The sequence below is a fragment of the Carassius auratus genome, chromosome 36 (genome assembly GCF_003368295.1).
Source record: "Carassius auratus strain Wakin chromosome 36, ASM336829v1, whole genome shotgun sequence".
In the NCBI taxonomy this organism is placed as follows: Eukaryota; Metazoa; Chordata; class Actinopteri; order Cypriniformes; family Cyprinidae; genus Carassius; species Carassius auratus.
The window spans coordinates 13542592-13564217 of NC_039278.1; the positions used below are offsets into that span (position 1 = coordinate 13542592).

At 36.1% G+C, this 21626-nt stretch overlaps 1 protein-coding gene across 2 annotated transcripts in view; it reads right to left on the minus strand.

Moving 5' to 3' along the window:
* Window positions 1–228: 228 nt before the first annotated feature.
* Window positions 229–21626, minus strand: part of xxylt1 (xyloside xylosyltransferase 1) — a 37735-nt gene continuing 16337 nt past the window's right edge. For both annotated transcript variants that reach the window (XM_026221566.1, XM_026221565.1), the window contains exons 4-5: window positions 19681–19813; window positions 229–3183 (exon numbers count right to left, since the gene is read on the minus strand). In XM_026221566.1, the coding sequence (XP_026077351.1) occupies window positions 2787–3183; window positions 19681–19813 (530 nt within the window). In that variant the 3' untranslated portion in view covers window positions 229–2786. The remainder of the gene's footprint in view (window positions 3184–19680; window positions 19814–21626) is intronic.

Here is a 21626-nt window from a genome sequence, read left to right on the forward strand (position 1 = left end):
TCACAACACTGTTTTGATTTCTTCGACGCTCATGCTGCAAAACATTGCCAGCTCAGACAATGCTGTGAAAATTGGGAGCTGAAAGTGGGATAAAGGACACAGGCCTCCGCACAACACATAAGGACGCTTGATCAAATAACCAAAACACAACCTGGATATTCAACTGGAGAGCCATCTAACAATTGTGAGAGCTCCACTTCAGAAAGAAACTGCTACAACAAGCAAAAACATGTCGACTACTGCTCATTTTTAATGCATAAAGAAAGAGAAATGTAATAGGAGCTTAAGAAAAAGAAGGAATTTTATTCAGACCACCAATACATTTGAATGGAGAGAATGATATATTAGATATATTACAAATGTGATTTTCCTTCACTTCTGGAATTCTGTTCATTCGTTTTAATACATTCAATTTCTATGACACAACATTTATTACAAAACAAGTGTGTTTTTTACATTCAACACTCAAATTTGTACGACAAACAGATGGATCTTTAGAAAGAAAAACCTGCACTATAAAAAAAAAATTAAAATTTCCTTCTACTAAAACTTGTTTTGTTCCATCAATATTCCCTGAGAGATTCCTTTGGGGGGGGGATGTTCATGGAAAACAAGGTAAACAAAATACACGTTCATACTGTACCGACTGTTGCTGTGAATTGAATGCAACAATTTAGTCTTTGTGAGCCTATCGTTCAAAATACGGGGTGAGTAAGATTTAATTTTTTTAGAAATCCATACATTTATTCAGAAAGGATGCATCAAAAGTGAATTTCAAATTTCAAATAAATGCTGCTCTTTCTATTCATTAAATAATCCTACAAAATCGTACCAGTTTCCACCAAAAATATTAAGCAAAACATAATAATAAGAAATGTTTCTACGTTTTAAAATACATTCAAAGAGTAAACTGTTCTTTTAAATTGTAATCATATTTTACAATATTACTGTTTTACTGATCAATAAATGCACCCCGGTGAGCATAAGAGACTTCCCTCAAAAACATTACAAATCGTTTCTACCCCCAACTTTTAAATCGATAACGTACAAATTACACTTTACAGAGAAATGTGCCTTTGCACATCTTTCAGGAATGGGATCCAATGAAAATGAATACATAAGAAAGAAAACAGGAAAAAGTGTGAATACTTCATGTGACTGCACTAGCAAATTAAAGGTTAACTAGTTAAACATTTTGCTTTAACTTGATCAGGCAAAAGCTAGTGTAAAATGGTTAGACAAAACATGACCGCACTCCCAACAAAGCAAAAAACGAATTCTTTGAAAATCCCAAAGACACGCAGTCCTTAACCTCACAAAACTGGACCAAGAAGAGCTTGAAGTGGGATTTCATGGCTGCCTGCCAACACATGTGAGGCCTCATTATCAGTTCTTTCTCTCCGTCTGTTGATTTGACATTGCACAGGTTATAGCGAGCGTTTCACACAATCCCACAGAGCTTCGCCAACAGCAACATCGCTCAAAAAATGCCAGCCAACCACAACAGCTAGTGCTCTGCCTTCAAAATATAGCGTATATCCCCTTCAAGCCAGAGGCTGTTCCCTTTGGAATTCTCCAGCAAATCCCACTTCCCCATTTCTCAGGCGGATCAGAGCACCTCAGCAAGAATGTTTTCTAGATGAGACCACTGATCAGATGTTCTAGATGCTATCTTGGCTGTTCTAAGGCGATTCAGTTGCACATCACAGAGAAAACGGATTTCCAACATCAGCGCATAAAAACTTAGGAAAGTGGGTCAACAACCCTTTCCACCCTGCTTTCATCACTGCATAAAAGCAGAGGAACGAAGGATTGCATTGAAAATATAACCAGTAAAAATATACGCATCAGCTCTGTCCACTTTTTAAAGCATGCATTCGGAAGATAAGTGGCACCTCAATGTGACTGCAAGAGTGCAACTGCACCTGCAAACAAGAAAAGACTCTCTGATTGGCTCCTTCTCTGCTGTCTAAGAGCGATTTGATGAGACTCTTGCATGAGGAAATTCAGACTACTGAGAGTCAAAGCCGCACTGCATTATTTAAACAGAGAAAAGCAACTGGTATTTAAAGGGATAGTCCACCCAAAAATGAAAATTACCCCAAGATCTACTCACCCTCAAGCCATCCTAGGTGTATATGACTTTCTTCTTTCAGACGAATACAGAGTTATATTACTAAATATCCTGGCTCTTCCCAGCTTTATAACTGCAGTGAATGGGGGTCGAGATTTTTTAAGTCCAAAAAAGTGCATCCATCCGTCATATAAAGTGCTCCCCATGGCTCTGTGGGGTTAATAAAGGTCTTCTGAAATGAAGCGATGTATTTGTGTACAAAAAAAATATCAGTAACGTTATAAACTGTAATCTCTAGTTTTCGCTAACTGTCGTACTGTGCACACGTTCACGAGAGAGTGGCATTCCAGCGGATGACGTAGGACATTTTTTACATAACTCTGATTGTGTTTGTCTAAAAGAAGAAAGACATAAAAAACCTAAGACGGCTTGAGGGTGAGTAAATCATGGGGCAATTTTCATTTTTGGAGTCAGAGACTTTTAGTAAGTTTGGAAAGGCTTCAACAGCCTCAGCGGTGTTAAATGAATGATTCATGTGGTAATGGCTGGGTTATACTGTGTAAATGTGATTAGTCATGGGAATGCTGCATTATAAGCACCTCTAACAACAAGCGCCTTTTTCCTTTCAGGCCACTTGATTTAAAATTTGTTCAAGATGTGCAACCAAAAGAATTTAATCGAAAAGTTAGCATTCAAAGACGCAGTTTGAACCTCAGTCATCAGGTATGGGAGTGTTGCAATTGCCGTGGTAGATGTGCACCGGCCCATCGCAGTGATAGTACAGCTGGAAGACGTCACCATACCCGTGTTCCCTCCACCATGTGCAAAGCTGTCGGTTCCAGCCACAGGAAAGTGGGTAAAAGAGTTCCCTGTGCTCCATCCCGATCATTGTGAAGAAATCCTGATCGCCCAGGTGCCCCCGAAAGTGGTATTTCTCCGCAAGGCGAGCCACCCGCTCGGGCTCCAGAAGCTGGTTGTATAAGGTAGAGTGACGCATGGCTTCAAGGTTCAGAAGCATTACACCGCTGTTGAAGCCAGGCAGACCATCTGGTGGAGGGTCACCCACATAGGACTTGGGGTTCTCTTTGCGGTACTGCCAGAAAGTGTGCCTACAACACACAGAGAAGACAATGCAAAGAAGAATTTAAGAGTGTTACTATCATACCTAGGTTTACAGATGTGAACAAACCCATAATTTGACCATGTAACCCATCCCACATTCAAGGCAAAAAATGACACATTAACTCATGCAGCTGGTTGAGGAGAGGTCTGCTATTACTTCAAGTGATCAGACTGATGAGTCCACCTTTTGGATAGATCAATAAATAAATAAAACCATTAAATTAAATAATGAAACTATTCTAATAAAGTAGAAGAAATGTAAGTGAAATTTTTTAAATTGTAAAAAAAAAAAAAAATCTATTAAATTAATATTTCACCTTTTGCAACAAAAAAAATATTAAAATTAAATAAAGTATAAAATGTATAATAATAATAATTATAATAAAACAGTGGCACTTGCAATGGAGGAAAAAAAAATAATAATAATATTATTTTTGACATCTAGCAACGACCCAAGACATAGAAACCACCTAGCAATGCAATTAATACCATTGACAACATTTCTGCAAAAGCATAATATAGGACTATAGGTACAACATTTCTGGACAAAAATATGATTCTGCTCATGTTTTTGTTCTCAAGCTCAATATTTTTGCAAACAGAGCTGTTTCTAGCTAAAGTATTAATAACCAGCGCGACAGACAGTACAGCTGTTTCAGACAGTAGAGACTTGTGAAAAATAGAGAAGCTTTAAAAACAATAAATAAATAAATAGAATACAAAATTCAAAAGAACACAGAAAACAGCAGAAGAACTATAGTTAAGGTCTAGGATGCATAAATAAAAAAAAGTAAAAGCAAGCATGAAAGCCTAACAATGTTTATTCATAATAACTCTGAAATATGTAGACAGTCAAGTTGGAAACAGAAAAATGAAGTCTTGAGACTTGAACATGAGATTGATTGACCCAAGGCTGTAAGCCTGAGGCGAACTCAACCTATAGACTGAGGCATGTGGAAAATCAGCATGCAGACTGGTTTAAGTCCAAGACCATGCACTGCTCATAACGAAAAACCGTGGACTGCTGAAACCAAGCTTATTCAAAGCAGCTTTGATCCATCAAGTCAATGCCCCCTGCAGGGAGTTCCTCAGAGGTTCCCCTGAAGTTCATAGATGCTCTCTTGCGTTAAAAAAGCCCAAGCTGGGAAGGAAACAACAAAGAGATTTGTGAAGCTGCTGCTCCTGGACTGTTCATTTGACAGCAGGAGAACAGACCCAGACAGGATGACACAATCTTAAAGCTTTTATCTTTCTCCCAGAGACTCCAATTTAGTGCAACTCCAGTCCATGGGAGCATTTCAGAGAGAACGCTTGCTGGAATCAACAGGGGCACAGGTAAACAAGAACATGACTGCAACATGAACTCAGAGCGCCCTACCAGCGCTTTGATGGAGCTGCTCAAAGAGCTTCATGAGATTCCTGTTCTCCAAGAAGTCTTTCAAATAAAGCTGAGGTACAAAGTTAGCATTATGTGCATTTTTTTATATAAAGGACTTGTTCTGCTTTTTTTTTTAATGCAGACAACATAAATTTACATGTGAATTAAATTATGTCAGATAAGGGACAAAGAAGTACGCTTTTTGTAGAAGCAATTCACAACCAACGAGTAAAAATTTGGTCACCGTTTGCTTACCATCATGTCATTCCACACTTGAATTTCTTTCTAAAGTGGAACAATCTGAGAAATCTGAGAAATCCAAAAGCTCCAAAAAAAACAAACAGAAAAAAAACAAACAATATAACAGTATGGCTGCAACTAACAATTATTTGTATATTTAATGAATCATAAATCATATATATATTTTGTGTGTGTGTGTGTGGATTTGAGAGCAATAACAGATTTTCAGTAAAAAATAAAAATAAAAAAAAATAAATAAATAAACACTTCTCCATGTGTTCATGGGTTAAATGGAATATTTGTCCTTGCTTACTGATTTTTGATTGGAAAAGAGCAGCAAAATAATTCTTCACATACTTAAAGTTCCACAGAAAAAAGTCATACTGGACTGCAATGACAAGAGAAAATTACGATTATCATTTCGGGGTGAGCTATTACTTAGATTAAGATGAATGCAACCTCAGTGCAAACACTATAAACAGCAAGAAGAAGAGTGCTCAAACATTCCGTGCATCTCTTTCCCTTTAATTCCAGCACCTGAGGATCTGAGGTGGCATGACACAGAATATTTAGGCCACCCTCTGCGAGTCTTCTTCTAATGAAATATTGATGAGATACAGCACGCTGAAAAACGCTGCATGTCAGATGTAAGGGCATGGCTGAGGCACTCTGGGTCATGATGAACATGTGACTGTGCCATCCTTAACGAATGAAGCAAAAGAAAGATCCCAATTATAGCTGCGTTATTCAGTCTTTAAATGGGATTGGTGAAGTCAGAGTTGAAAACAGCAGGTGTCATCACCACGCAAAAGCGCATGAACAGCGTGGGTTGAGACAGCAGAATTGCAACTTCCTGTGCTGTCATTTCAGTCCAGCATCGGCACTTTAACACAAACAACTTTTCCCTGCTGTTTAACAGCCTCCTCCATTAACTCCAGAGGAATGTCACACGGCACTTCCACATTTCATGTCTAGTTTTAGTGTCTTTTTTTACAAGTGGGAAAGACTTTGTCTGTTTGAGAGGATGTACGTGCTCTGCAGCACAAATCTAGGAGAATTCATCACCATTAACAACTGGATGGCATTTTTCTGTACGTGTGACTCAGGAAAGGAAATGAGTATTGGCCATATGCAAACAAGTAAACCATACAGTGGTATTTTACCAACTAAAAAAATGTCAAGTTTTCAAATAAAGCAATCTGATTGGCTGCAGCTTTAGGGGTGCTTTACAGTTAGGGCAGGCTGTTATGAAATGTTTGAGGCAGCTTTTTTTTTTTCATCACTTCATCTTTTTTTGCCATTCGTCCTCAGTCATTTCTCTCACCGTTCAGCACACACCTGCCACTGGGAGATGACCTGCTATTTGCCTCAAGCAAAGAAAGTCAAGCACCCATTTGAAATATGTCAAATAGCAGCTCTCGAAAAAAATGAAAGAACAATCTGTGCCAAGCTGTGTTTTACGCGAAAAAAAAAACAACAAAAAAAACACACATTGTAAATTAAACAATTTAAATTATGTATAAAGTGTATAAAAAAATTATACATAAAATATGTAAAATATGCTTTTATATGAGAAACGAATTTAATGCAGTACTGAAATCTATCAGTACAAATTGTGTAGTGCAATAAAATATTTTATTCAATTTTTGCATATGCTTTAAGCTACGAATGATCAAATTCAATTATGTGTATTATGTGTATCAGTATGAGTTGCTTCTTATATCAAATGCCCCAAATTGGCAACTTACATATTTCCTTAACCATTAGGATGCTGCCTTATAAGTTAGCTCACAAAGCTACACTCCAAAACATATTTAGACATTAGACAAACTCAAACAATGGTACCAAAGGGATAAGAATAATGAAGTCCTCTGGGAACAGGGACCAAAGTTCAAAAGTTTACTGCCGGCTGACCGTGCAACTTTTAATCTCAACAAAGCCCTTGCTAAAGTTCAAAGCTGAATACGGTTATCTGATCTGCGATGATCTATGATACAGACACAAGAAGCTGATATTCGATCAGCGTCATCATGAGCATCCCAATGACTATAAACTCAAGTACAATGATTAACTTACTCCTACAACTACAAGTCTCAAGAGAACCTACAAAACAACAACAACAGAATATCAAACACAAAAGATGCTTTTACTATTAAATCGGTGTGGTAAGTGGAGATAAGAGTGGATGGTATTCCCAGTGAAGCATGCGAACAGAAGAAGGAAGAGGAATCTTATGCAACAGGTTTGTGAATTATTAAACACCGCACTCTGAGAAGCCAGTTGAATTTTAATGCATCATCAAAGATGAGCATTTCATCGGTGTTGGCAACCGCTGAACGAGGCCACGGGAAGCCCTATCCATCAACGCTCAGCTCTAGATGTCAGAAACTAACTGGGATGGAGGAAAAGAATGATTGGAGGTAGAGAACAGACAGGAAAGAAACAAGCCTGATGGAGGGAAAAATGGGAAATAAATCCTTGTGAAAACCTAAATGAGTTCTGGCAAAAAAAAATCGGAGATCTTTTTTGATCGGAGAAAAAACAAGATCAGATTTTTGGTCGGATGGTATTTCCATAATAACACTCTTTGAATGCAAGTGGATCATAATTGAATAACATACCAAATAACAAAAAAACGAAATCTCTCTTGTTCATAGATTCCCATGATGCAGAAAATTTGGACAGAATCGCTGAATCAAGTAAAAAAAAAATCTATTTCTGTGAATAATAAATACAAAAACACATTTTGTTGTTATGTTACACCCCACCGAAATTACATTTGGGTTTAACTTGAAGAAACGACAGAAATATTTTGCTACTTCACAGTACAATGTACTTCACAAAATATGTATTACATCATAAAATACAGAATCCAGAAACACTGAAGAAAAAAAAAAGCTCATTTTATATAGATTACTATTATTATGTTAAAATTTCAGATTGATGAATTCAACTGTCTAGACGTACTTCCTGATTATTTAAATATTATACCTTTAAAATTGAATCCAGAAATATTAAGATGGAAAACACAGGATGTGGGAAGAAATAACATTTCATGAATGTATTTCATTGGACCCCATGTTCCCTGATGGCACAGCACTAGCTTCTCTGTAAAATCTCTGCTTAAATGCAAACACAATTCATCAAAAGTCCTGACATGATGTTTATGCCAGGCCAACTGGTTCAGAGAGCAAGAGTACCTTCCAAACAATGTTAAAGCTCAGAGCAGAGAAAGAACAGAGAGAGAAAAACTGGGGGAAGAAAAAAAAAAAGCAGCGGTAATGACGTGGTGCCAAATACAGTAAGTGAGAGCAGGATGGGCACAGATGCAGTAAGTGACGTAGATCCGGAGCCGGACTGTTTACGGACTGGACACGGCTCTTAATTTGCAGACCCTGAGGCTGGACAAAGCCCTCTGGTTACATGGGAGTACTGATAGAAATCTGTTTGTATAGACTGGAGTACTCTCAGCACTACCACAAGGCTCGGCTGTTTCTGCAATCACTTCCTGTCCTGAAAGAAAAAAGCCTGGCATGAGCTCAAAAAAATAACTGGAACATATTAACGACTGGTATGGCTCTCCAATGAATGTTCTCACATCATCAAAACCCTGATACTGGAAAAATAAAGCTTCTGATCTCTTTATATTTCACATGGAAGTAGGTTTGACAGACTGACTGGAAATTGAGTAAGACCTCAACAGAAAAACAACAAAACACACAGCCCAGTGTAGTAAGTAGATTCCCGCGGCCCATAAAAACAGTCACTAATGAGGAACGTCTCTCAAAGCCGTGATTCCCACTTACTTCCATTATATGACTGACAGACTACAGCAGTTTGAGTTAAAAATCTTTGTTTGTGTTCTTTTGAAGAAAGAAAGTCACCTACGTATTGGATTTTTGAGGGAACTATCCCTTTAAGTCAAAACGGAGACAAAAATATTTAATAATTTTGACAAGAGATTCCAATTTATATTTGTGATAAAAAGTCAAAATGATGAGATTCTAATTCATGAATTATTTTTTACATCAGTATTTACCTCAGAATTGTAACTTTTATGTATACTTTAGTGTAAAAACATAAGTCTCGTGACTGTCATAATTACAAATGCATGATTATTTTTTCTTATGTGGTGGAAATGTGTTTCAATACAGTGTATATACACATGCATCCAAGGAAAAGTCTATAATTTATAATAATTACCCTGGTAAAAAGTGATTTCCTTTATAGGTGGCTCATATTTTATCTTAGCTCTTTGGTGACACTGCTGTCTAAGCAAACAAGTACAATACAAAAAAGTATTAAAGTTGTTTGTAGTAGAAATAGAAATAGAGACAGAGAAATAGAAATAGAGACAGTCACTGTTTGTGTAACAATGTCTATAAATAATTTTCACGCAAAGAAAAAATGTAAATTCCTTTGTAATTCACGCTCTCTTTAGATTTTCATAGCTTAAAAAATAATGATTTAAAAAATGTGCAATGTGACCATAAAAAAAAAAATAATAATAATAATAATATATATATATATATATTATATTAGTGCTGTCAAAATTAGCGCGTTAACGCATTCGATTAATTTGAAATATTTAACGCGTTAAAAAAAAATAACGCAATTAGCGCGGTTGCAGTTTTTTTTTTATTTCCAGTTGTGGCCTATGTGTGTTCAACGTGCAAAGAAATATGGATAAGACCAAGGAAGGACTTTTAGACGGAAAGTTTCAGTATAAAACTCTGCCGGATTACTCTTCAGTCTGCCACAAGAAACATTACTCTTCATTTATTCTGCCACAAGAAACAGCAACATTAAAATCATGAACTCAAATGTCATTGTTTAAAAAAAACAAAAAAAACAATGACTGTAACAGTGCGTTAATCAGACCTTTCTGTAACGCTAACGTTAATAAGCTTAAACGAAATAACGAAATAATTGTGTAGCGGAGTATTTTTTGTACACAGTGCCGCGAACTGTCAATCACTCCTGTGCGCGTGCATCACTGTCCTCCTCAGCTGCAGCAACTTGCGCTCTCTCTCTTCATCAAGCTTTAAAACAAAAAGGGGACAAAAAGATCATATTGTCTTTGTGCATAGGCTATAGATTAATTAGATAAATGAATATCTAAATTTGTGCCTTGCCGTCTATGGTATTTTTTTAGAACTTAGAAAAAAGATGCTGCAGCCAATGAACAGCCAGCGGGGGCTGCAGGACGATTCAACCTCCGCAGACAGTTTTTAATGTTTATCAGACAATACATACTCAAGATTTTGCTTTAGTATAACTCACAAAGAGTTTCACACACCTTCTCCGGCCACGTTGAGTTGTTGACACTTAACAGTGGGAAAAGCGACACATGCGCTATTCACTTGTATAACTTAAGGGTGAATGGGTAATGTAGTTTCTGCTCTGGGTGGGATGAATTAGGAAGCTCGCATTGTGAAGGGCGCTCTGAAAATCGGCAGTGCAGGTAAAAGATTAAAACCTCTATTAAAACAGATGTCCAAATGAGCGTACCGGTACGCTACAAGCACGTTCTGGGCGCACGGAGAGGTGGCGGTACGCTCAAGAGCTATATTTGGAAGTGGCGGTACTGAGTACTGGTGCGTACCGGCCCACTTAAAGCACTGGCAATGACTATACTTTGGAATTTTTTTGCAGTCCACTTAGAATTCAACATGGAAATCATTTTTGTTTTTTATTGGCATTGATTGTTTTGAAATTCAAATGGTACTTACATGCCTGTGTTTTTATTTCTGTAATAAATATGGCTTTCAAGCCAACAGTTAATTTGGAGAATATTGATGGTTTAGTTAAACAAAAATTCCAATAAACAATCATATTTTGAATTTAAATAGTTTCTTTGTCTTGAGATTACATTAATTATTTACATTTTACATTTACATATCCAAAAAGTTTCAGTCTTTTAATTGCGATTAATCGCGATTAATTTTAAAAAATTGTGCGATTAATTAGTTAATTTTTTTTAATCGATTGACAGCACTAATATATATATATATATTTTTTTTTTTTCAGGGAAAGCTTCATCATCAGACAAGCAGGAATTCCAGATATCCTGTGAGCACACAGACTGCCAAATCTGCACATGCCAAGATTACTGACAAACTACGTCCAGCTGGAGCATTGAGCAAACATTGCAAAATTCTTCAGTCTAATGAACAATCTGTAGTCACAGTGATTGAGAAGACATAAACATATAGGCTATGAAGCTGAGAGAGGTTTAAGTGTGTAATGACTGAACATGTGTAAAGTAAAACAAGACTGACAGCGCTGTAATTAATGCAGACAGCAGACAGACAGTTGACGGCTCACATCAGAGATAATGACACAAAAACACTGCTTAAACGATAGACACTGGACAAGTGCTCAGCAACAATACACCAGACAAGCATGCACACACAGCAAAAGAACATCAACAACAGAGAACACTGGCACAAAAACAGTTAAAAAAAGTACACTGTCAGTCAAGACCGAACACACTGGACATCACAAACCATTGCTGGCAGGACATGTGGCACCATCTACTAGAAAGTCTGCTTGGCCATAGAGTTAATAAAAAAGAAAGAATGAAAAAAAAATGCTAGCATTGTTTTATAAAATGAATTTTACACAGTAGGAATGCCAAAGTTAAAAGGAGAAACTTGAATGAAAAATGTATTAAAGGAGCATTCCGTAGGTTCTGAAATTTCTAACCGTTACTGACACCATTGGCCGTTAGAGGAACTGCAGCCAGTCTCATGCTCGTTCTCAGTGCGCAGAGGAGCAGGCTCTTTTTTTTTTTTTTTTTTTTTTTTTTTTTTTACTTTGAGGAGTGTCCGTGGGTGTCTGAATTGTGCTGGAGGCTGGTCACTTCTTTCCATCCGCAGAGTCCATTTGAAAACACTATTGCCGCTGTTTACTATAAGGGCTGGCGTGCCGTACGGTTGTAAGCCCAAATAGACAAGAACGCGCATGACTTCACATTTTGTGAATTTTCACGCCAATTCGGGCCCGACTGCTCCACACACAATTGAGCCTACAGGCTGATAGAGGCAACCGTAGTGGACAGTCGAGGTGTCATTCTCTTTTTACATCATGGTTGGCTCATACATGTACAATTGAAAACTCTATCTCAAAGATTTTTTTAAGTAAAAACCTCCACATAGCTCCTTTAATATAATGTAACACAGCAATTTAATGAATTTGATAGCTTTACGTATTTGATAGTTTTATTTCTATTTCTACTGTTGGAAAAGTTGTTAATTATGGGATTCAGCTCTAGCTCTAAACAAAAAACGGGAGATAATCACATAAATGTTATTATTAATATCAAACACTACTGTTTAGCAACAGCAATAATTTCTTTTAAAAAATCTTATTTTTATCTAGCAAGGATGCATTAAATTAACCACAAGCAACTTCAGGTCATTTAGAATTTTCCAAAATATTTCAAATAAATGCTGTTCTTTTTAATTGTATTATTCTATTCATTAAAGAATCCCAAAAAAAGTATCAGAATTAACTAAAATAAAACAAAAGATACTTTACATTGCCAAAATATTTCACAATATCAATATTTTACTGTATTTTGATCAAATGCAGCCTTGGGGAGAACAACAAGCTTCTTTAAAAATAATTAATTATAAAAATAAAATAAAAATTATTTTTCCCCTTACTTTTGAACCATACTGCACATGCATATTTGTGTAACACAATCTTGGTATCAAACGGCATCATATAAACTATTCCTTGAATCAAAAGGATGGTCCTTAATGAATCCGTTTAGTAAAATACAATTTGAATGGATATTTGTGTCCTTATATATATGCTGTGATAACATTCAAAAAGGCACATAAGGTGGTGCTATATTATAAATCCTCCGTGTAACACCACTCTTCAGCCATGACTATAAACTGCAACAAATACAACCAAGAGCTCAAAGCCAGCTGTCTGGGTTCACATCCTTCTTTCTCTGTCACAGATGCAGGAATACCAGCATAAAGCAGAGCTGCCCTGTGCTTTGTTTGCATACAGATCTGCTGTGCTCAAACCACGCTGTCAAGCATTCTAGTGCACGTTCAGCACGAGGCATCATGCTTCCCATTAGACGCTTGCTTACAAACAGCCTTGAGGTCCTGACCTGTCGTGTTTGTGTTTTGAATAGGATGTACGCACAATGAGGGTGGAAAAAATGCCGTCTGTCAGACATGAAGGTCTCAGAGTATCCTCAATATCTAAAGCTACTGTACTAATCACTGACTTACGGTAATCAAAACCCTTCTAGCCAAAATGACTAGAGATATGGATGTATGATTAATTGTATTTATTCAACATTAAAAAATAATGGCAGCACTGAATAATTAATCATGAAAACCTAAGAAAATGTGTCAAAATTCTGGCTAGTAATACCAATGAGCCAATTTCATGTTATAGCCAATAAGCAATATTTTAAATAAAAATAATTTTATGCAAGTACATAGTAGTTATATATATAGTGTTGGACCAATTCATGTTTTAAAAGATGAACTCTAAAGTCACATTTCAAATTATTTCAACATAAAAAATAATTCAGAGATATCTTGAACATTGGCTGGTGGACAATATGGAATCCAAAAACCTGATACTACACAAATTTACTTTAAAGACACAATGGTAACGGTGCAGTAACTTAGATCAGTTTGTTTGAATAGATTTTAATATTCAAATATTTCACTTTGTGTCAAATTAGGGGATTTACGTTTCAGGAGCAAATGGTGCAATTTAATATGCATTCATAATGTGAAATCTGCGTGTGTGGAACGTGCAGTGAAACCAGCACCCACAGCTGGAGGAAGACCTTTGGTTACAGAGATAGATGTCTACAGACCTCGTCAGTGGTCGAAAGAAACCACATATCAACAAGATCAAAACATGACCTTGCAATGTTGCAAACTTGCACCAAATCGTAAGCAGCCTAAAAAAGACAGCAGTATCAAGGCAGTCTCAAAACTGCAAAGGTCTTCCCGGATCATTTACAAGAGACTTCTCTGCTCGGAACAACTAATCTCCATGCAGGCCTTACGAAAACTGCTCATCAGGCCAAGCAATAAATAAATAAACATAAGCGAATCACCATTTATGTCTGAGCTCCACAGGGAGGCAAAGGGTGTGTATAATTGCTGACATATTGAAGCTCTCAATCCGATTAGTGAATTCCCAGCTCGGTGTTTGCACTCAGACCACTGGCACGCTGCCATGCACCATTGGGTGTCCTGGTCGGAACAGAGGCCGCTGGAAGGGAGAGGCTCACAGCTGAGATACGAGGGCTCCAGTGAGCCTTCAGATTCACTCAGCTTTTCTGTCCTGCTTCGTGCATTACATACAGGCAACAAAAATGAGTCAAATATGATAAATCTCCACAGTAGTGTTAATTTTATTTTTATTTGAAAAAGATGTTTCAGAAGATTCTGGGATGGCGTGGCTATCTGACTTCATGCTGGTATTAAATGTCCAACATTAATGAACCCCATCAATTCCCAATGGATATAAATAATATATAAGTAAATATATAGTAAGTTCTTGTTTGTCTAATTGAATATCTCATGTTCAAAATTATGCAAGAATAATGCATTGCAAATAACGTCTCATGCTGACTTTTGAAGGTCTGAGACAGCAACCAAAAGGTTGTAGGTTCAATCCCATTGGAAGCATGAAGCCAGGTACTGCTTTTACACAGCATATAAAAGATACAAAAAACAAAAAATAAAAACAACAAAAAATACACATTAACTTGAAAAGCAAGTTACTTTCGTAGAATATACAGTATATGGAATTTATTTATTATTTTGTAATATTTTATATAAATTTAAACAAACATCTGTGAGATTTAAGCTTAGAGAAATAAAAATATGACTCAATATCATATACAATTTTGCTTCTCAACAAGATTTGATATTTTCACTGGCCAAGAAAGAAAAAATTATCTGTAAATGAATTTTGCTGAAATAGTTCTATTTTTAAGCAATAAATATATAATCTAAATAATATAATAGTAAATATAATGTATATTGCATAAAATAATATAACATTTCTTAATTTCAAATATTATATTAAACCTTCAAATCTTAAAAGTAATGCATCTCTAACTATGTTTTAAAGAGCCACACAGATGGGAAATCAAAAATTACCTGTATTACAGTGTATGATGTAGCTGTCCATCAGTGTAAACAATGTGCAAAGTAATCAAACCAAAAAGTACACGATTTATAAATTTATTGGCTTCATAAGTAAGGAGTTGACTCTGAATCGCTGAAACGAGTCGTTATAGATTTCAAATCTTTTGCCCATCTCTATGTACGTCACTAGGAGAACTTTGCATAATAATCTCCGCCTACCGTCTTGGGAGAAACGAACTCTGACCTGCCCCACCCCCCACACAGACGCTCTGGTTGGTGTGATAGCATCATGTCGAGGAGACAGATTTTCAAAGCGTTTGGCCATAAAAGAGGGTTCATTACCAACTTTATTTAGAACAACGAGCATCTCCGAATCACAACGTGAAGTATGATTATGAAGTTATGTGTTTGTTTTCTCCCGAGCGTCTTATCAGTATGTGTGCTGTCTGCAGCCTGTCTGCGCTGATCTTCATTTACAAACACGTCATTAAAATGAAGTGTAACTCCGTGAATACTCAACGAAGAGACATGAGAGAGATATCTATAGAAAGCTTGACATGTCTACTTTAAAACTAAACAAGTGCTGCCGAACAGATATTCTTTGATAAAGTAATCCATATGAAAACAACGCTATGTCTGTTTTTCATGTCTCCCTTCGTTATATGTGACCACGCCCCCGCGCTGAACGCGCTATTCAGATTCAGATTCAAACTGAAGCGCGCGGTTTGAATACACCCACACAGAAGAAAAAGCAGCGAGACTGTTCAAGTTTTTTTATTTTACTGTTTGCTTCAGATGAGAGGAATAAGACATAATTCACCCCAAACAGATGCTAACACATAGTTTATCGTGGAGGTGTGTGCGGAACAACCAATCAAACCTGACTATGTCAGTTGACCAATCAGAACACAGTATGCTACCGAAAGGTGGGGTTTAAGGAAACTGAATCTTTTAAACAGCTTCGCGAGAACCGTTTGGGGATCTCTGAGAATTGAGGTAATTTTAAAATGATATTTTGACAAAATGACAATGTTTTTTAACCTTGGATGGATTTAAACCTAATGTACAGGACTTATAAACAGTGATAGGAAGCTTAGAATTTTCATCTTACTGGCTCTTTAAATAATCTATATTTGAGAAAAACTTTCAGAAGGGGAACCCAAAAAAGTTAAACCCACCACAGCAGAAGATTCTGGCTTATCATTTGTTTCTAAAGTCTCACTTCATTAGCTAAAATGCACATTAGATAAAATAACTCTAAACGAGCTAAAGAAGATCTCTGAAGAAAAACAGCGGTCTCTATCTTCAGTTCTGCTGTGTGTTCTTGCAGAAAGACTAATGAAACAACACCGAAAGAACCACGCACCTCAGAGCCAGGAGACGTCTAAACATCCCGCATCAGTGGAAACAAGAGCTCTCTGGGAGCCTAGGGAGCATCGCAAACAAAGTGTAAGGCCTCTGCCAGTCAGGGAGAAGGCTTGGAAAAGAGTTCAAAGTTAATTACAGTGGCCTAGTGGGTCTTTGTGATGGCACAGGTGTTAGATGTTGCCACGCTGCTGCTGCTACTTACACACCACTGACTTCTCAATGGTTGATCATGCTCTTTTTCTCCTCAGTTGTTTATGTAGTTCTGTCTGAATGAAGTCAGAGAACTGTCGTGGAAAACCTGCACTCTGTTGAGGAGAAAAAACACTCACAGGGACTCACAGGGTCTATTTTAATACTCTCACAGGGACTGTTTTTCTTTTATCCAGAAACGATGTTAGCTCTTCACACAGAAGAGCACCTGATCACTTCCCTGACCCTCTTAACTTCAAAACGGTGAACAGACAGATGAAAATTCACGTGAAAACATGATGAGATGTTAGTTAGTAATGCTTGTATGGGTGAATGAAAAAAATTGAGAACTTACGACACTAGGTTAGGAAAGGTCACATCAACTACACTACTCAAAATTTATACCGCTCTTTGGAATCCTTGATTGTGATTGGTTGAAATAAAACTTGATATAAATCACACTAAATTATATAATCATTCAAGACAACTGACCACAGCTCTAACCAATGTTTGGTATTGGTAAGATTTTTAAAGAAGCTTCTTATGCTCAACGAGGGCTGAATTTATTTGATAAAAAAAAAAGTTTTTTCACTACAATGAATTTTTAGTAGTACTACAATAGGTTAACACAAAATATTTCAAAATGTAAATTTATTCCTGTGTTGACATTACTCAATATTCCAGTCTTCAGGGTCACGTGATCCTTCAGAAATCATTCTAACATGCTGATTTGCTGCTCAAGAAACATTTCTTATTATTATGCATGTTGAAAATAGCTGTGCTACTTTAATATTTTTGTAGAGCCCATTACACTTTTTTTCAGGTTTCTATCATGAATAGAAAGTTGTATAGAAAAATTAAAGGCATTTATAAATTGAAATAGAACTCTTCTTCAACATTTTAAATGTCTTAAGTATCATTTTCGATCAATTTAATGCACTCTTGCAGAATAAAATTTCCAAAAAAAAAAAAAGGTTTGACTGACCCCCAAACTTTTAAATGTCTAGTTTTTTTTATTAACTTTAACTTTATTTTGTAAGAAGAAAGAATGTGTAATGTAAGTAGTTTCCCATTTGGTTCCTCACCATGCACTCGGTGTTTATTTGATAAACAGCTGACTGTACAGAACTTTTCGTTGTTGTTGTTACTTAGAAGAAACTTTTTAAAAATAAAAAAAAACTTAATGTGTACTTTTCTCTCATTTTTTGGTGATTACCATCCAATTATGTTTTCGATGAAGGCTAAACTACAGGCTGAAACAACAATGGAGTGAGTAAAACATCAAGGTTTTCAGTTCTGGGTGAAGTATTCTTTTAACATAGAGATGTACTTGCTACGACTTGCTGGTTTCTTATATAAGGACTTGGCTTGTGGCCCTCACTGAGGTGAGGCAGGTCTGATGGGAATATTTATGGGAAGCCTCATTCAACAAGGGACCAGTGCTGACAACAGCGCAATCTACTTTCATACTGTGAAGTACAATGGTAAATTGCTCATTAATCAACATCAACATTAATCTGATCTAATAATTTGATTAAAACATGTCTGTATGCTCAATCATGCAAATCTTGACACTTTTCGGTTAAAGATCCTGGTAATTAAAGCCGTTTAAGCACGTTTGTGCCTGTATAAGTAAGCCGAAAAGTGTATCAACTATGAAAAAGTCGGTTTAAACAAGACCGGCTTGCTTCAAAGAAGACACAACAACACTGTAGGGTTTGTGTTTTTTTTTTTTAAGGCCACAAGCCCCTACAGTCTCTCTCTCACACAGAGAAATCACACAAACAAAGCAACCAGAAAAAACAGCCTACTTTGTGAATTCTTATCACCAATCTGAGAATCCTCCTCATGTTTCGGTGTCTAAACACTGGAGCTATTAGAAACGGTTTCCTGAAAGCTCTAGTCACACGATGGTTCTTGGAAAAAACTGTGAAAAGAATTCCACCTCTATTCAGTTCCCAGTTTCATGCCCAGCTTGATTTTGCCAGGCCACAAGACAGATCAGACCATTTCGACATTCTGTTGAGTATGCGATGTGAACCAAGACGACAGGTTGTCCAAAGACTCTTTCAGATTATGGAAAAGCTGTTTTGATCAAACTGTACAGTAGAACTTTGCCAATCTCATCCATTTTGCAAAATCAAAGTGCACCTCTATTTTATTTCCATGTTATATACAGTATAAATGATATACGGTATAGATCATACTAGCTTAATGACACAAAACAGTACCGTGATGATACCATGGTAATGTATCAGATGGGAACACTATGACATTTTGATATATACCATGAGGCTAAATGATCATGGACCTCCATTTTTACATTGTTCTTCAAAGAATACCATTGTACTACCATCATGTTGTACAAAACAATGTGATATTATAGTACTTTTTATATGGAAAGTATTTGTAATGTTAACTGAAACTATAAAAAAATATAGCTGAAATGAAATATAAAAATTTTATTAAAAAAGTTGCATTGGCAGCTAACACTTAAGCTTAATAAACCTACTAAAAATACTTAAGCTTGAACTGAAATAAAGTTACAAAGAAATATTTTAAAAAAATATCTAATTTCAAAAGCACATAAAATTACTAAAACTAGAATTAAATTGAAAATTTGAATTCACTGCAAGTCGCTTCGGATAAGTGTCTGCCAAATAAATAAATGTACATGCAAATGTAAAATATAAAAAAATACTATTATAGAAAATAAATAATACTAAAATAACACTGAAATGCATTGCATGTTAAAATTAGTTTCAAGTTATAATTATAGTTATATTATTTTCACATATTTAAAATATATTTTCTTTTTTAATTATATTTTCTCAAAAACAACATTATAATGCACAGTATGAAAAAAAAACATTTAAAGACTCCTTTTAAATGTAACTACTATAGATTCATAATGTTTTTAAAGATTTATTTTAGGCTAATATTAGATGATGGCAAAAGTAATCTAAAATGTATACATTGGGGAAATGAGCATGTACAATTAAATATCAACATCAGCCGTTAACCGATATGGTACCGATATATTGTACAGCACTTTTTTCCTACTTTCTGGTATGAATGCAGCAGATTTATTGGTAAGGATCATATAAATGTGAAAACTGTGGACGCAATTACTTTTCTGTATGCAGAGCTATGTCAGATACCTGTAAACTGGCTGCATTTCACGTGCAATTCCAATGACAGCCTCCACAGGGAAATGGTTAAACTCTTGGAAGAGGTCTCTGATGTTGTTTCTGAATTTGAGGTCCAGGTCCAACTGAACAATGTGCTTCAGTTCTAGGGGGCGAAAGAAAGAGAAAGTAAAGCAAATCTGTATGAAATTAATGAACACCAAAATAATCACATCATACAAGTTGTGAGCAGTGTTCCATGTGGTAAATCAGATATACAATATTGTTAATATTGCAGAAAACCCATAACTTGAATGAACAAATGATGGAACATCATCATCCGGAGGGGTTTTCTCACGTCGGATGGCCTCATGTGAGCACACTGAACAACAAAGCCCTCAAGACAACATTCTGGATGCACTATTGTGGAGAAGAGGCCACACACACAATGACATACATTCAGAAAGCAAAACATAGGAGGCCAAAACTATGCTTGTTGTAATTAGAACAATGAAAAGAGAGCGGCCAGCCGAAGCTGTTTAGTTGGTCAGGCATTTCACCCTGACATCTCTCCAAACAATCACCGGAAACTGGACGAATCAATATGAACGATCTCAGCACTCCCCTCCAAACACACAGGCTGACTACAAAACACTTCATGAGCAATGCTAAAATCACGACAAGGGCTGAATTTGTATGAAACAGGAAGCAAATCTATAGTGTATGGAGATCAAAAACTTAAAACTTAAATGTAACTTTTTTATAATGTTCAAATCATTTATCCCATCCCAGTTTAATGAGCTGTGTTAAGAACTCTTTTTTCAGGGCTCCTAAACATTTTCCATTTCAAAATTCCGTACTTTTCCAAAATCAAATTTCCAAACCTCTTCATAGATTTTCAGATCATATTTAACATAAATGGTTCATAGAGCATTTAGCAGTCATCTGTAAATATTTTTATTTTTTCAGTGGTTTTTTCATAGATTTTCTCAAAGTGATTACATACAGAATCCCTTATATAAAAAATTATAATTAAATAAATTTTTTACATGCTTTTACATGCACAAAAAAAAAAATTGCCTTTGAGATACTTCATATGCACATGGGAATATTTTGCATGCGTACGCATTACAATTTCTAGTTTTATATAACTTAATTCCTTTGTGTATCACTGCCATCTTATTATGAATAAAACGAAAGCATGGATGCACATAAATTAACAGATATACCTGCTCAAAATGTTGCTTTTGTTATGGTAGTACCTATAATATAAAGGCCTAACATCCAATTTAACACCTGCTCTGTGGTGGTGGAGAAACCATGACACGAAACAGGTTGATGGCATAACTTTTACCAAGTTTAGGGTCTATAAAAAAAGAAAAAGTTTTTATGATTTGGCTTTCATTGGGCCAAGATTTCCATAACCAAGGCCTCAGGTCTCCTCAATGCATAGTCTGTGGCGACCAAGAAACCATCCTGTGTTTTTTTTTTTTTTTTGACTAGTCAACTTGAAAATGTAATTACAACATGATTCAAGTAGCTTTTTCTTTACTAAACCTCTAATTAAAGAAAATTCTATTCCAAGCGCACAAACTTGTCTTATACATATTATGTGTTCAGAAATAATACTGTAAAAACAATGAACAGCAGCTTTCAGACTGATGTCATCATGATGCAAACATGAAATATCAGACATGCAGAAGCAGTTTTTTACAGGCTTTCATTTGATTGCACTGCTTTTCCGGAGTTTATCCTGCTCTTGTGTCTCTTGCATCGTCTCATGCATGAAACCCACTCTAAAAACACGCCGCTCAAGTTAAAGGAAGTTTAACCCCCATCTTCCTGCATTTTTTTTTCTATGCAACTGCCTGTATCACATCTTTGTCAACACAAAAGTGCATTCTGTGTGAATGGCGCTTAGGGCTATATTTATGGTCCTTCACAGTGCGCATCACATGTGCTCTGACATCGTTCTTTTC